Here is a 17,773-nt window from a genome sequence, read left to right on the forward strand (position 1 = left end):
CTCTGGGGTCAGCGGCCGGGAGGAACTGATGGTCTCGAGGTCTGCCGGATATCTGTTTGTGGTGAAGGTATTTGACTTAAGTCAGAAGGGCGAATGTAGTCAGAAGTCAGTTGAATGCTGAGAGCTGGGCGAGATGAGGTCAGTTGAGTGCTGAGTGCTGGGCTAGCGATGTCAAATGTAAAGTTAGAGTCCTGGGACGCTCCAAGGGCCGCGCTAAGGGCCAGGCCCCTTAGGTCCTCAGGGGGACTCCTTCAGATGCCCTCGGCCCTTCCAGGACCTTTCACATTTTATTTATTTATTTATTTATAGTTTTTATATACCAATCTTCTTACATCATATACAAATCAAATCGGTTTACAGAGAACAGGTGAATAAGCTTGCTGGGGGGCAATTACATATAACGAGGAACTTTTTGAATAACATTTTGAAGAACTTTTTGAGTAACAGTTAAACATAAGAGAAAAAAATATATACATAAGAGAAGAAATATATACATGACAAAAAACAAAAGTCTTATATGTCTAAAAATCTTAACGTTTTAGATTGAGCTTTTTTAAATAGCATTTAAAAGAAGAAATAGATGACCAAAAAAACAATGTCTAGAATATATGGTATTATGCAATATTCCTAATTGTACATAAGTCTTAATGAGAAGTTAACAGAAGTCTTAGGTGATTAACTTCTGCCTGATTAATTCGAAAACGAAAGTTGATAATGAACAGGGTGGAGTGGAATGGGTAGGGCAGGGGTGAGGGGGTGGGTGGAATTGCATTTAAGGGGGGGAGTGAAGAATAAAGGGTGGGGGGAAGGTGGGGTTATATAATTAGAGCTAGGCAGATGCAAAAAGAGTTAGTTGAAGCGGCTTGTTAGAAATCAGGGAAGTGCTTGGCTGAATAGCCAGGTTTTCAGTTTTTTCTTGAATGACTGGTGGCAAGAGTCGTATCTGAGTTCTGGTGGCAGGGGTTTTTGCTGGTTCCTCTGTAGTTCCTTTGTAGTCTAGGAACTAGTCAATTGCCCCAAGCAAGACAGACACCTTTATTCTCCTAGGGAATGAACTCTGGAGCTGTGATGTGTTCTTGATTAATTACCTTATCAAAATCTATTAGAGGCATGTACTTCTCCAACCTATTGGGGATAAATACCAAAATAAAATCTAAAATTGTGTACAGAAAGCTTGCTTCCCCAATGATTAATGCTACAGCTTCAAGTTCTACAAAATTATGGTTTCCATGCTATATAGTGGCACAAAATAAGGGTTATGTGCGAGTAATTTCAAATATATATCTTTATTTAAAAGGCTTTATTGCCTCATTTTCCTATTGATCGAGGCAGGGAAAATACTCAGAAAATTCACTTAAACTGCAGAAAATGTGCAAAGTTTAATATTTGTCTTTTCAAATCAATAATAATTACAGATTTTCTATGAGTTGATATGTGAAGAGCACAGGAGACCCAAGTATGTGGGACAGTTACTGTGGCAGACAATCAGCGTTCTTATATTAGACTCAGGAGGAATCACAATCCATGTCTCTGAGCCACATCTCTATGCTAAAAGTCAAGGGATGTAAACAAGAAGCTGCATCCTTCTGAGACACATCCTGAAAAAAAAACCAAACCAAAACTTTGGAGTGGACAGGACACTAAACACAAAAGCATCAGGAGACACAAAAACTGCAATCTCAGTCTTTTTTCCCTTTGGAGAGCAGGCCAAAAACAAAGGAGAAATCTTGAACAGTAAAGGCTGGATTTTAAAAGGCCTGCGCACACAAAAATCTGGTTTTACGCACGTGGCTGGGCCTTGCGCACAGTGTGCGCATTTTCAAAAGGGCCCGGCCCCGTGCTTAAGTCCAGATACGCGCACAAGTGCCAGGCCCTGAAAAAGGGGCGGGGCAGCAGCCATTAGCCACTGTCCCGGGGAAGCAAGCGCAAACTACTTCTACTCCAGGGGAGCAGTAAGTAATAAAACAAAAAAAATGTAAGTTGATAGGAACGGTTTAGGGGTGGGGGGGAGTTTAGGTAGGAGGGTAGGGAACTTCCGTCCCAGTTCGCTCCTTAATTGGAGCGGACTGGGAGGGAACTGGGGGAGGCTTGATTGTGTCACCCCGCGTAGTTGGCAAAAATGTGCCCCTCCCCCCGTGCACCCTGCCCACACATGCACATGCGGATGTTATAAAACGGGCGATGCACCATGCACACATGAATGTGCGTGCGCTCCTGTTAAAATCTACCCCTAAATGAAGAGAAATTGCACTTCAGCTCTGGCCTCCCCTTGGCATCCTGTGACATAGGGCAGGACAGAGCCCAGGTGGGTGGGAAGTGAAGACAGGTCCTAAAGCTTTGATACTTCATCTCCATGCCTGCCGTCGCTGCCAGAACCCTCGTGCAAGAGAGATGCGGATTATGCAGCAACACAGACGCTAACCCCTTCTTCCATATCACTTGTAACCTTTCTACCAATACATGCTTGCTTATTGTACTACTTAGCATGTCTCACCAGAAATTATAAATAGCAGTGGAAGAGTGAATATAAATATTCTTACCCTCTGTGTAGGTCTGGCACGTTTAATATTGGAGTAACAGTGTAATGTCCAATTGGAGGTCACTTTATATACTCACCTTGGCCAATCATTAGGCTGGGGAATGAAACAGCCCTCTCACAAAAGCTTGGAGGAACAATATTTTCCAGGGTAATTAGATGCTTTTGTGCACACACAGACAGTCCTGGACAACGGAGATGCATATAAATACACATTCACAGAAACTGGCTTAAAAACAGACTCTAGACAAGCGTGAAACAGCATTCGTGCCATTCCTAAGAACAGAGATGCACAGCTAAAGCCTCTTTCCCGTGGTTCACTTCCGACAGTGTAGTAGTGTTATAATACATTAATGCAGTTGTTGGTCCCTGGGCAACTTCCCTACCCTTGCTCGTTTTCCTTCTGTTCAGACTAAGCCTTTGGGGAGCTGGTTAACGTGTCTGAGCAGAATCCTGGGGTTCAACGCCATTAGAGAGCTGATAAAGTGCGGTGTGTAACATGGGAGTTCCTCTCCTCGCCTCCTTGTTCTGGAGTGCAGACTGAGCCTTCTGCTGGGCTCTCCCAGCATTAGCTCTCACCACAGATGTTTCCTGCAAAGAGATCCAAACAAGACATCCCTCACTTTTGGGTTTCAGTCAAGAACTTTGAATTGAGGTATTGCAATAGAAACAAAACAAAAGGCAAACATGAGTAGTTCTTAAAATGAAAGGTTAGATGGGGTATGCACATATGCTTTCTGCCAGGTGGGACATAACTGGCTCTGTCCCTCCTCTGCTCTTACCTAGGATGTTGTACTTGCACAGGGGGCAGGTGTGCTGCAACAGGAGCCACGGATCCACACAGTCCCGGTGGAACTCATGTAAACATGGCAACACACGCAGACTCTACGAAGAAAGGAAATGTGCTTACGTCCGTAAGTCTGCCATCAGCAGCAGCCGCTAGTAGGATGCCATTAGTGTGATCATAGGTATCTTGAGCAAACAAACACGTATTGAGGAGAGCATTACATACAGCCTGAATGGAGAATTGTCTATCTGGGATGCTTTAGGTGCAATAGAATGGACAAGTGACTTGAGGTATCTTATATGAACACACAGCTATCCTCTCATTCATATGGGATAAACTAGTTTGGTTGCCATATAAATGCAATTAAACAAAAATAAGGTGGCATCTTTTTACTGGTCTAACAATACATTTCTTGACTATACCATGCTGCAAATTATGGCAGCACATTTCACAGGAGCCCACAGGTTAGACACCCAAATGGAAAAGACATTCAACATAAGGGGAACCTATTCATGTTAAGAACATAAGAAATTGCCATACTGGGTCAGACCAAGGGTCCATCAAGCCCAGCATCCTGTTTCCAACAGAGGCCAATCCAGGCCATAAGAACCTGGCAATTACCCAAACACTAAGTTCATCCCATGCTACGCGCCCTACCTGCCAGCCAGTCTTGCCTCGCCTCTATCGGACGCCACCGCCGCCTCCCAGCAGGTACTAGGCCACATGCACGGCCGCCAAGAAAGACGCCCACGGCACCTCCTGACTCCGCCCCGGAGCGACCAGGCCCATAAAAAGGCTGGTCGCAGGCGCCCCACGCCTGGCGTTGTGCGCCAAAGGGGCCTGCCCCTTGTTGCACCCCTTAGTGTCGCCCATCAGAATGTTGGGAATTATTAGAAAAGGAATGATGAATAAAACGGAAAATGTCATAATGCCTCTGTATCGCTCCATGGTGAGACCGCACCTTGAATACTGTGTACAATTCTGGTCGCCGCATCTCAAAAAAGATATAATTGCGATGGAGAAGGTTCAGAGAAGGGCTACCAAAATGATAAGGGGAATGGAACAACTCCCCTATGAGGAAAGACTAAAGAGGTTAGGACTTTTCAGCTTGGAGAAGAGACGACTGAGGGGGGATATGATAGAGGTGTTTAAAATCATGAGAGGTCTAGAACGGGTAGATGTGAATCGGTTATTTACTCTTTCGGATAGTAGAAAGACTAAGGGACACTCCATGAAGTTAGCATGGGGCACATTTAAAACTAATCGGAGAAAGTTCTTTTTTACTCAACGCACAATTAAACTCTGGAATTTGTTGCCAGAGAATGTGGTTTGTGCAGTTAGTATAGCTGTGTTTAAAAAAGGATTGGATAAGTTCTTGGAGGAGAAGTCCATTACCTGCTATTAAGTTCACTTAGAGAATAGCCACTGCCATTAGCAATGGTTACATGGAATAGACTTAGTTTTTGGGTACTTGCCAGGTTCTTATGGCCTGGATTGGCCACTGTTGGAAACAGGATGCTGGGCTTGATGGACCCTTGGTCTGACCCAGTATGGCATTTTCTTATGTTCTTATGTTCTTATTAGCAATCTCTACTGCCCCCCTACCTTTATCCTGCCCCGTCTGAAGCAGCCCATATGTACCCCTTTGCTATTCCCCGCATACATCGCCCTACTCAAAGAAACCCCACCCCACTTCACCTCCTACTCCTCGTAAATCCCTACTACCCATCATGATATCACCCCTCACACAATTTCTGGGCCTAACTACACTAGCCATCTCCCTTTTTAATGCCCAATCAATCTTAAAGCTCCCATTCTCCATGACTTGCTCACTGACTCCAACCCTGACATTTGTGCTATCATGGAGTCCTGGCTCCAGAACACAGATCATGTCTTCATTAACCAGCTCCCCCTGCAATCCTACAACATCTTCTCCAACCCTAGACTTTAAAAAAAAAAAAAAAAGGGTGGAGGGCTCCTCCTTGTTGCAAAACAACACCTCAATCTAAAACTCCAAAACATCCCCTCTCCCCACAAATTAGAAATTGGACTGTTTAAATCCAAAATGCTACAGGTCTGCCTCGTCTATGCCCCCCCGGCCGACTTGATCAGGACCCTTCCCCCCTTATCGAACATATATCCGACAATATCAATTCAGACACCCCTGCAGTAATACTAGGAGATTTCAACATCCATGTTGACGTCCTCCCCTCTACCTCCTCTTGCGAGATCCTACTTAACACCCTCCTGGCCCAGGGTTTCAGACAACTTATCACCGCACCAACACACAGGGCAGGTCATACACTTGACCTCATTTTTGTTAACACCAACATACAATCTCCCAACACACCCTTATCCACCCCAGTCCCATGGTCCGACCACTCTCTCATCAACGTCCTCCTCTCCACAAATATCCCCTCATCTGCCTCCCCCACCCATAGCAAGACAATCTCTTATTGCAAACCCTGCTCCTCAGAAGACCTCATTTTAGCTTTTGACAAAGTAGCTAATAACCTCGACCTGACCAACCCAGACTCTGCACTACTATCCTGAAATAATCTTACATCCATAATAGCCAACGAAACCTGCCCCATTGTCCATAAAGAAATATCTCACACACAAACAGAAAAAAAAACCCTGGACCTTAGACTCAAAGAATGTACATGGCATAAACAACCATCCCCTAAACACATAGCAGCCTACAAATCCACACTGCATGCTTACAGACAAGCCACCCTCCAAGCTAAACGAGATTACTACTCCTCAAAAATCCACGACTATCAATTCAATGCGAACGCCCTCTTCTCGTACGTGGCACAGCTCAAACTCTACCCCTCCCCCTTCCACTGAACAAAATGCCAGTAGCAAATGCGAAGAACTTGCAGTGTACTTCATCCACCTTGGGGAAATGAAACTGGTCCTTCACCAGAGGATGTAAGGGATACATGCCAGACAGGGAATGACCTCCCTTAAAGTTAGCCTCAAAAGACTATCCCATTCCAAATCAGTTTCTGTGCTGTCTTGAGTAGTGGGAAAAAACAGGATGATGTCCTTAAACTCACTATAATTGGATCCCACTTTGCTACTGCAGACCCCACACTGGTGTCATCTAATTGCAGTGTGCGTAGGGACAGTGCAATCAAGAGGGATACTTCATCCCTATGGAACATGCAAAAAATGATCCTATGGGCTTCTCCTTCAGAAGGAAGTTCCTCCAATTCACCAGGCACATCTCCAGAGGAGAAAATCCCCCCCCCCCCCCCAGGGAATCTGGAAGGGATCATCCACCAATTCCTCGGGTTCAGGACCCCCTCGTGCCTCTTCCCCTGAGGATTGTCAGTACCTGCAGGAGAAAGAGGCGAGGCCCCCTCCCAAAAGAATCCCTGCTTCTTGCCTTGAAAAAAAACAAAATTCTAGCCAAGAAAGAGAAACCATCTCTGATTCTGAGCCAGGCAGTGCTGGGAGGAACCCCCTTGCTCCAGCCTGCCCCTGTGCTTCAAACCCTGCTCAAAAATGGATGCTTGATGCTCCTCTGTAGTGGGGGAAGGAGCTCCAATAACTCCTTAACTGAAGCCCTGGAACCTCCTGCTACAACAAAGTCTTGAGTGGCCACACACCTCTGGCCTCAGAACACTCCTGGCATGATTAGCTTGAGCCTGCAGGCTGAACACAGAGTGGTCTTTCTTCCGTGCTGTACTGCCGGCAACATCTTGGCTCCACCATGTGGCTCACTGGCCTTCCCACAATCTGCTGTTCCCCTCCAAATTTCTAACGCAGCTAATGCTGTAGCCGCTGAGCCTCCTGAATCCCCCTGTAATGTCTCTCACACACATCTGCTGGCCAGAGAAACCTTCAGCTTTTTTTTTTTTTTTAAATTGACTGCCATTGCAAGCAGACAACGTCCCTCATGGGACAGCTCCTTTCCTGGCCAGAGGGACATAGCTGAGAGAAAGCGAGAAAGATTTGAAGAGCAAGGAGATCACAGTACACCTTACCCTCCTGGAAGCTCCCCCACCACCGATTCCTGCTTAACAGAGGAACTCAGACATCACCTCTGGAGCCCCCACCCCAGATCTGATGCCAATCGCTGACAGGGTCTTGCTCAAATAAGGGAAGGAGCTTAGCTGTCACCTCAGGAGCCTGTCACTTATCCTTTTTTCAGCTAGCCTTAAGCACCAAGCTCGGGTTAGCATGTCCACTATCTGCTAGAGAAAGAAATTGGCAGGCTGATGTCAGCGCAGAGGTGTATGAAAGGCAACATCAGTAAGCCTTTGATCTCTGTCTCCATCTGCTGGTTGGTGTGCATAACCCAACAGTAATCGACTGGATTGAATGGATGAAGAGAAAATTTGACATCACAAAGGAATAAGGTAACCGCTCCCTGGGGAACATTTCTCAGAACTAGACCACTGCCATCAATGCTCTTATGATCAGGATGCTAAAAGGGAAATTCAGAACTATCCAAGACTGTAACACATTCTAAATCAAAATGATCAGACACTTAAAAAAACAAAACAGTAAAGGACTTAACAGAGACATGGGTTTTCTAATCCACTACCAAAAATACAGTAACTTGGCTGCCTATTTGTCACCTTACCACTTTGCTAACTTCCTCTTCTCATCACAACTATTTATAAAACCCTGTGCAGCGACCATAAGAGACAGTCCCTGCTCCACGGAGATTACAAATCTAGCCGAGAGTCAGGCAGGTAGCATCATTCTTTGCCTTGACCTGCTGATTCAGTTTTGACCTGAGAAGGGGTGTGTTAGCCCTAAAAGCCAGTCAAAAAATATATGAAGTTATCCAATACAAAAAAGGTATTACCTTGTATTTCTTTGGCCTTTATTTGTGCTCACTCAATTATAAATCTACTAATTCTCTGACTGCCAGGTGCATGATGCTCCATTTAGAAATATAAAAACCTGTGAAAGCCTTTATTTTCATTTGCTGATATTAGGAATAACCGCTCAGGACAAGGATCTAGGTGTCATCGCTGAAAATATGTTAAATTCTACTGCTCAGTGTGCAGCAGCGGCAGCCAAGAAAGCAAATAGAATGCTAGGGGATTAGGAAAGGAATGGAGAATAAAACAGAGAATACTATAATGCCTCTATCACTCCATGGTGCGACCTCATCCTGAATATTGTGTGCAGTTCTAGTCACATCTCAAAAAAGATATCAGAATCAGAAAAGGTACAGAGAAGGGTGACCAAAATGATAAAGGGGATGGATGGAACAATTCCCCTATGAAGAGGGGCTAAAGAGGTTAGGCCTCTTCAGCTTGAAGAAGAGACGGCTGAGGGTAGATATGATAGAAGTCTATAAAATAATGAGTGGAATGGAACAAATAAACATTAATCTGTTTACTCTTTCAAAAAGTACAAAGAACAGGGGACATTTAAAACTAATAAGAAAAAAATATTTTTTTTGCTTAATGCATAATTAAGCTCTGGAATTCATTGCCAGAGGATGTGGTGAAAGCTATTAGTGTAGCTGCATTTTAAAAAGGTTAATTAAGAGAGAGTTGCAGAAATCCACAGCTTATTCTTGGGATAAGCAGCTTGGAATCTATCTACCCCTTGGGATCCTGCCAGGTACTTGTGACCTGGCTTGGCCACTGTTGGAAACAGGATACTGGGCTTGATGGTCTCTTGGTCTGACCCAGTTTGGCAAGTCTTATGTACTGTGATTCAACCTAATAGCCAGTGCTGATATCACTTACTCCTGCTTAAAAAATAAATTTCAAATATGAATCCTCAAAAAAAAAAAAAAAAAAAAAGTTTTAACTGAGTAGAAAAGACCTCAGTGCTGATGGAAAACGCCACAGGCTGAGTTCCGAACCAGCTGGTGCAATCACTGGTCTAAAAAACTTCTCTTGGTCTTCCGGTGATGACACGCTGCTGAGCGAAGGTCGGACCTTTCAGCTCCTCAGACACACTCCAAAAAACTATCATTTGATGGACTATTTTGATCATTTTACCACAGTGCGAACACATTATTCGTCTACTCACCAATCATGTCTGAATGTTGTCTCTTTTTAAGCCGTTCATGGCTTATAGAGCACAAAGACCATGGCAGAGAAGCCTGCAACACATGACGACAAGATGACGATGGGAACCACCACCCCACCTAACGGCCTCTCCGAAGCAACTATCAAGTCTCTTACCAAAGCGGTTACAGCAGCCTTAAATGACCAACTGCAAAAACTGCAATCCTCCTTGGACTAGTTCCACGAAAAAATGGAGCAGCACCATGCACTACAAGAGGCCATGGGAGCTAGCAAGACGGCACTGAGGCTGCCCTTGTGGCAGTAAAAAAAACCCAGAATATGGATCTTGAAGCCAAGCTCGACAAGCTCAAAAATAGGAGCCACAGAAAACAATATACGAGTGGTGGGACTCCGTGAGTCTTTGCAAGTGGAGGCACTGCTCGCTTGGTTCACAACATGGCTGCCAGAGGTGACAGACGCATCTAGACCGATAACTGTTGAGAGCGCACACAGGCTAGGCCCGATACCAGATAATCAGAGACCGAGGCAAGCCATCGCAAGATACTTAAACTTCCTGGATAAAACTAGATTATTGGAAAAGTACAAACAATGGAAGGAGCTGCTCTATGAGGGCAAAAAAATCCTACTATTCCCGGACTTCTCAGCCCGTGTACTAGCAGCAAGAAAAGTAATGTCTCCCTATTGCATGCAACTATATAACAAAGGCATACACTTCACTCTTCAATACCCTGCTAAGGTACACGTCACTCATCAGGGCACGAGTCATACATTCATGACTAAAGAAGATTTAGAATCATTCCTTCAGGGGGTCTAGGAGCTGACTTTTGCATCTTTGGGCAGACACAGCCCTTATCCTCCTCTGTTACCTGATAGTCTGGGACTCATCCCCCTTCAAAGGGAAAACTGCACCTCATTCTCTCATCTGTGATAGCAGATCCTAGAACACTTCATAAGTTCTTTTTTCTTTGCATCATCGAGAACCTGCTATGGAATCCCACTGGCGGTTTTGACAGACTAACCATCCACAACTCGGCTCGAATGCAGCAGGTCTCTGGAGCCCCTAGGCCTTGTTTCTAGCACCAGAAAGTACAGGAAGTTGGAAATACCCGTTTTGGAAGACCCAGACAGTTGGAAAGTTATTGTTCTTTCCAGTATTTTATTTTATGTCGAGTGTGTGACCGATCCCATACCAGAGCTCATGGAGGATCATAACCTCAATTGCTCCTTCCTACTGATGCTGGGGGATCTCACCTCCTACTGCTAAAATATTGTCTATGCTTTTCTCCTATGCTGAGATCCCTATGCAAACATGACTACAGTAACATTTTGTACCCTCAATGTAGCAGGAATCCATTCCCCTAAAAAGAGGAAAAAATTAACGGAGCTAAAACGTAAGCATACCTCTGTGACCTTCTTACAAGAAACGCACCTAAATGATGCCGAGCATCTGAAATTGCAGAGGGAATGGGTTAGGGCATGTTATTTCTCATCTTTTACTACTAATCAAAGGGGGGAGGTGGTGATTTTGATAAACAAGTCGGTCGCTTTTCAATGTTAGGGGGTGACTAGCGATTCAGAAGGACGTTACGTGATAGTGAGGGGAGTGTTAAACAATGCCAAGATGCTACTAGTGAACATCTACACTCCCAACATGGGCTGGGGCCAGAGTTCTATAAAAGTTTGGGAGACAAAGCGATACCCCCATGTGTTCCATTATTCAGGCAGCAGAGACCAGTGGCTCTTTTGGGGAGGGCCAAAATTTGGCCACAATAATTTTAATACTAAGCCTGGCAAGGACACGACCCTACCAGACACCCATCACCCAATCTCACTTTTGAACCAAGATGCCAAAATCCTTGTCGCGGCACTTGCCACATGATTAAACAAAGTGATTCAATCTCATTGTTAAAAATTACCATCCTAGAAGCACAGTCCAGATGTATTCCACACATTAAAAATGTGGAAATAAGGCAAAACGATTAACGGCATGGTTAAAAGGGGAGGTGAAAGAAGCTATTTTAGCCAAAAGATTTTCATTCAAAAATTGGAAGAAGGATCCAACAGAAGAAAATAGGATAATGCATAAGCATTGGCAAGTTAAATGTAAGACAGGCTAAGAGAGAATTTGAAAAGAAGTTGGCCAAGGAGGCAAAAACTCACAGTAAAATCTTTTTTAAATATATCCAAAGCAGAAAGCCTGTGAGGGAGTCAGTTGGGCTGTTAGATGATCGAGGGGTTAAAGGGGACCTTAGAGAAGATAAGGCCATCGTGGAAAGATTAAATGATTTCTTTGCTTTGGTGTTTACTGAAGAGGATGTTGGGGAGATACCCGTTCCAGAGGTTTTCATGGGTAATGATTCAGATGGACTGAACCAAATCACAGCAAACCTAGAAGATGTGGTAGGCCTGATTGATAAAATGAAGAGTAGTAAATCACCTGGACCGGATGATATTCACCCCAGAGTTCTGAAGGAACTAAAAAAATGAAATTTCAGACCTATTAGTAAAAATTTGTAACCTATCATTAAAATCATCCATTGTACCTGAAGACTGGAGGATGGCGAATGTAACCCCAATATTTAAAAAAGGGCTCCAGGGGCGATCTGGGAAACTACAGACCGCTTAGCCTGACGTCAGTGCCAGGAAAAATAGTGGAAAGTGTTCTAAGCATCAAAATCACAGAACATATAGAAAGACATGGTTTAATGGAAAAAGTCATAGTATAGGTGGGGATGTCCTTTCGTGGATTACAAACTGGCTAAAAAAACAGGAAACAGAGTAGGATTAAATGGACAATTTTCTCAGTGGAAGGGAGTGGGCAGTGGAGTGCCTCAGGGATCTGTATTGGGACCCTTACTTTTATTTTATTTATTTATATACCGGTGTTCGATTGTGATAAATTGCAGAAAGACCTTGGGAGACTGGAAAATTGGGCATCGAAATGGCAGATGAAATTTAATGTGGATAAGTGCAAGGTGATGCATATAGGGAAAAATAACCCATGCTTTAGTTATACAATGTTAGGTTCCATATTAGGTGCTACCACCCAAGAAAGATCTAGGCGTTATAGTGGATAACACATTGAAATCGTCTGTTCAGTGTGCTGCGGCAGTCAAAAAAGCAAACAGAATGTTGGGAATTATTAGGAAGGGAATGGTGAATAAAACGGAAAATGTCATAATGCCTCTGTTTCGCTCCATGGTGAGCCCCCACCTTGAATACTGTGTACAATTCTGGTCGCCGCATCTCAAAAAGAGATATAATTGCGATGGAGAAGGTACAGAGAAGGGCTACCAAAATGATAACGGGAATGGAACAGCTCCCCTATGAGGAAAGATTAAAGAGGTTAGGACTTTTCAGCTTGGAGAAGAGACGGCTGAGGGGGGATATGATAGAGGTGTTTAAAATCATGAGAGGTCTAGAACGGGTAGATGTGAATCTGTTATTTACTCTTTCAGTAAATAGACTTAAGTTTTGGGTACTTCCCAGGTTCATATGGCCTGGATTGGCCACTGTTGGAAACAGGATGCTGGGCTTGATAGACCCTTGGTCTGACCCAGTATGGCATGTTCTTATGTTCTCTAGTCTCCCGATCAAACTGGATTTGTCAGAGGCAGAATGGCCAACAATAACTTGCTAAAGGTCATTATGGCTCTACAGATTTCAAGAGTGCAGGGATGGGAGCAGATGATGATTAGCTTAGATGCAGCTAAAGCTCTTGATAGGATGGAATGGCCATACGTATCTTGGGTTTTACGGTGGTATGGTTTGGCCAGGTGTTTATTCAGTGGGTTTAGCTTCTCTACCAACAGCCTCATGCACAACTTCTGCTAAACGGATCGCTGTCACTCCCATTTCCTTTGGAGCGTGGGACTCGGCAGGGATGCCTGCTGTCTCCACTACTTTTCATTTTATCCTTGGAATCCCTGGCCATATGATTACGGTAGTTAGATGTCTTTCAAGGTTTAGTCATTCGCACCAAGAGTGAAATTTGCACTTTTTGCGGATGATATGATGCTCTTTGTACACAATCCCACTGATTGCATGGCCACTATTCTCACTGTTTTTGAGGATTTTGGGTCTTTTGCTGGCCTTAAGCTCAACTATGACAAATCCCTGGCTTTTCCGCTGGACCCCATATTACCAAACTCCTGGCAAGGATCATTTCCTTTTTCATGCTGGACTGACATATCTGGGTATCAAACTGGTGAGACGGAACAAGGTTATAAATACAAGCAATTTTCTTGGGCTGATAGATAAGATCAAAGCCCTCTTCTATAGTTGGAGGGGTCTCCCACTTTCATTGATGGGACGCTGCGCCTAATAAAAATGGTCATACTCCCCCAAAGTGCTACACTGTATACAAATGCTTCCCATTTGGATTAAAGATAAAGACCTGCGTGCCTTTCGCTCTATGCTAGTTTCCTTCATCTGGGAAGGAAAACGGGCCTTTATTAAGCTAGACACACTTCAACTAGGTAAACTGGAAGGAGGGATAGCAGAACTGCGCGTGTACAATGTTGCTTGTTGGATGGAATTCAGTCAGGATTGGGTGGCAGGTAACCATAAGTTTGATACTGAGGATCTAATGAAGGATGCTTTGGCGCTGTATTACCCCATTAACTTAATTCATATGTCTGGTCGTAGGCTAGCGGCTATGGTACCATCTCTTCCCTGGTTTAAAGTGCTGCGCAGGGCTTGAGTTTGGTGGAGGAAAAGTTTAAGTCGATCCCCTGCAAATCCCCTTTTCTAACCTAGGGGCGAACCCTGATTTCTCCCCAGGGCTAGGCTCAAAGGTGTTCACAGATTGGGAAGCTCGGGGCTATTCATCAGTTGATAGAGGATTCTAAAACCTTATTTTCTTTTCTCCAACTGCAAGAGGAGTGGGACCTTCCCCAAGAACAGTTTTGTGTGTATCTCGGCACTACTGCCATCAGCTGGCCAGGGGGATTCCGATTTACTTACACTAACGAGGAAGACTCATTCTTTGATACCACTCCCAAATTTAATAAAAGTGTGATATGGGCCTTGCACCTGCATGCAAATTTGGCTAAAGGACATTTGCTAGGCCTCGCATCCAAATGGTCTGATGACTTGGGAGTGCCGGTCACAGAGCCTGACAAAGATTGCCTTTATAAATCTCTACCAGCATTTACACTTTGCCTACTTATGTGAAATACATTTCAAGTTTATCCATAGAATATATTTAACATGTAGTTTGGGGAAGCAGATGAATATCTGGGAATCTGATCTCTGTATAAAATATAATGTGCAGTCTGAAACACTATGCCACATGATTACTGATTGTGTAAAAATGCAAAATTACTGGCGACAGGTGTGTGGGTTTTTAGATAATACTTTAGACTGTAAGACCCTTTGGTCAGGAACGATTTGCTTTTTGCATATTTTTGACAAGAGTGTTTGCCTACTGGTGGGAGGGAAACCTTTGGGTCTTCTGCTCCCCATCAGCAGGTATGCTACAAAGGCAGCACTCTGAGCCCTTGGGGGGGAGGGAGGGAGGGAGTTACAGTCATCGCTCAAAAGGTAACACCTAGTATCTAGATTCGAGACCCGCGATAGGAAAATTGTTTCCTACCTAATTTTCATTTCTGTAATACCACAGATGAGGCCAGACAAGTGGGTTTATGCATCCCTACCAGCAGATAGAGGCAGAGAACAAAAGCTTTGAGGCACTGCTACTAAACCGAGAGTGCCATCTGCAGTCCCTCAGTATTGACCTATACCCAAGCCAAGATTACAAATCATACTACTCTCCCAGGGTGAACTAGAAAAACCCCGGGTTGGGTTCCCCTGCATTGGAAACATACAAAACTCCAGGACCCAAAACATCCTGTCAACTGCTTAACTCAACTGTCGCAATAGATAAGGAAAATTTCAAAATCACACAGATGAGTACCAGGAAAATCAGTCTTTTGGCAGTAGCACAGAGGCAGGTCTCTGAACTGATCTGTGGTATTACAGGAACAAAAGAATTAGCAGTTAAGAACGAATTTTCCTTTCCTGAACATACCCAGATCAGTCCAGACAAGTGAGATGTACCAAAGCAACCCTACACCGGGCAGAAACCCAAAAGACCCGCTCTCAACACACATCAAAAGCCACCTCCTCTGGCGCCCGAACATCCAATCGTTAATGCTTGGTGAAAGTATGCAGTGAGGACCAAACTGCAGCCCTACATATCTCCTGAGGGGACAGCAACTGACACTCCATCCCAAGAGGCTGCCTGCACTCTAGTGGAATGTGCTTTAAGGCCACTTGGGACAACATGACCCTTACAAATACAGGCCGAAGAAATAGCCTCTTAACCACTGGGCTAAAGTAGCTTTCGATCTCTTCTCCCTTTTCTTCGCTCCACCTAACACCACATAAAGATGATATGAACGTCTGAAAGAATTGGTGACCTTCAAATAATTTATTTATTTATTTATTTAAATGATTTATATACCGGAGGTTCCTGTATAATATACATATCACCCCGGTTCACAAGGAACAATAACTGTCGCTACATTTAGCGGTTTACATAGAACAGAATAAGAATAAAACAGGAGTTTTTACAATTGAACATTGAAAATTAAGTAAACAAGTTTTAACATTGTACAGATTAATCGAAGTAGGTTACATTTTCTTCAACGTGTTCTTAGCTCTAGGGGAAAGCTTGTTTGAACAGCCAAGTCTTAAGTTTCTTTTTAAATGTAGGGTGGCATGGTTCAAGACGAAGGTCTGGAGGTAGCGAGTTCCAAAGTGAAGGGCCTGCTGTGGATAATGCACATTTCCTCAGAACGGATTTCGCCGGTTGAGTGATTAGTCTGTTCTGATAGGCGCTTCTGGTTGGTTTCACGGATGTGTGTAGTTGAATTTGAAATGTTAGGTTGAGAGGTGCGATGTTGTGTAAGGCCTTATGTATCATCATTAAAGACTTGAACTGGATCCTGAATTTAATCGGAAGCCAGTGGAGATGGTGGAGGATTGGGGTGATATGATCTCTTTTTTTGGCATTTGATAGAATTCTTGCAGAGGCGTTCAGGACCATCTGAAGTGGTTTGATGGTGCATGCTGGTAGGCCTAGGAGGAGAGAATTACAGTAATCCAGCTTAGTGAGAATGATGGCTTGTAGAACCATGCGGAAGTCTCTGTATAGGAGGAGTGGTTTAAGTTTCTTTAATGTTTGAAGTTTAAAGAAACATTCTTTTGTTGTGTTGTTGACGAATTTGTTGAAATTGAGTCTGCTGTCTATGATGACTCCCAGGTCTCTAACTTGTTGCGTGGTGGAGAGCCCTGCAGTGTCCGGATGTTGATTAGTGTTATAATGTGAGGAGGGGGTATAGTTTTCCGGTGCTATAATGAGGATTTCAGTTTTGTTTTTGTTTAGAACCAGGTTGATGCTGGCGAGTAGATTGTTGATAGCTGATAGACATTTATTCCAGTATGATAAAGCTTTGTGTAGGGAATCTTCTATAGGGATGAGGATTTGAATATCATCCGCGTATAGGTAATGTCTTAGCTTAAGGTTGGTGAGAAGTTGACAGAGTGGGAGCAGATAAATGTTGAAAAGAGTCGGGGAGAGGGATGATCCTTGTGGTACCCCCCGCTTGGATTCGATGGTATGAGACTCTTTGTTATTTATCTTGACCTTGTATGATCTGTTCTCCAAAAACGATTTGAACCAGTTAAAAGCTACTCCTGTAATGCCGATGTCTATTAGGCGTTGCAGGAGGCATGAGTGGTTTACGGTATCAAACGCTGATGAGAGATCCAAGAGAGCGAGGAGGCAAGGTTGGCCCTTTTCTAGGTTGAAAATGATAGTGTCGGATAGTGATGTTAATAATGATTCGGTGTTCATAGTTTTACGAAAGCCAAATTGGTTTGAGGCGAGGATATTGTTTTCGTTAAGGTATTCAGTAAGTTGTTTGTTTACAACTTTCTCCATGACTTTGGAAATGAAAGGGAGGTTTGCTATGGGTCTAAAGTTAGCTGGGTCTGTGGTAGGTAAGTTAGGTTTTTTGAGGATCGGCTTGAGCATGGCTAACTTGAGTTGGTTCGGGACATGTCCTTGGGTGAAGGAGCAGTTAATGATGTCTGCTAAAGGTTTGGCTATGGTGTTGGTGATCAGACTCAATTTGTTGGATGGAATATGGTCTGATGGATGGGAGGATGGTTTTATCTTTTTGAGAATATTCTCTATTTCTAAAGAGGATGTGAGTTCAAAAGTGTTGAGCACTGGTAGTGAAGTGTTGGGTTGTTTGACATTTGGGTGTGATGGTTGTTGATCTGTTGGGAGTGGTGGTTGTTGAGCAGTTGAGTGTGGTGTTTGTTGGGCGGTTGGTAGCGATGATTGGGGGCTGAGGTTGATTACATGTATTGGATGTGTAGATGGTCCCTTGAGAGGGGCTAGGAGTGAGGTGATTTTGTTGTCGAAGA

At 43.9% G+C, this 17,773-nt stretch overlaps 1 protein-coding gene across 5 annotated transcripts in view; it reads right to left on the reverse strand.

Moving 5' to 3' along the window:
• Window positions 1-1,360: 1,360 nt before the first annotated feature.
• The window catches only part of RNF215 (ring finger protein 215), a 60,906-nt gene continuing 44,493 nt past the window's right edge, over window positions 1,361-17,773 (reverse strand). The window contains exons 9-11 of one of the 5 annotated variants that reach the window (XR_003859190.1): window positions 2,923-3,127; window positions 2,617-2,721; window positions 1,361-1,598 (exon numbers count right to left, since the gene is read on the reverse strand). Coding sequence is in view for 3 of the 5 variants with exons in the window: in XM_029619651.1 (XP_029475511.1) it covers window positions 2,969-3,127 (159 nt within the window). In the remaining 2 variants the exon portion in view is untranslated. Of the gene's footprint in view, window positions 1,599-1,963; window positions 3,128-3,318; window positions 3,422-17,773 lie in introns of those variants that run through there. The other 4 variants (XR_003859189.1, XM_029619651.1, XM_029619652.1 and 1 more) reach the window with 4 other exon arrangements.

Source organism: Rhinatrema bivittatum, chromosome 11, assembly GCF_901001135.1.
Source record: "Rhinatrema bivittatum chromosome 11, aRhiBiv1.1, whole genome shotgun sequence".
In the NCBI taxonomy this organism is placed as follows: Eukaryota; Metazoa; Chordata; class Amphibia; order Gymnophiona; family Rhinatrematidae; genus Rhinatrema; species Rhinatrema bivittatum.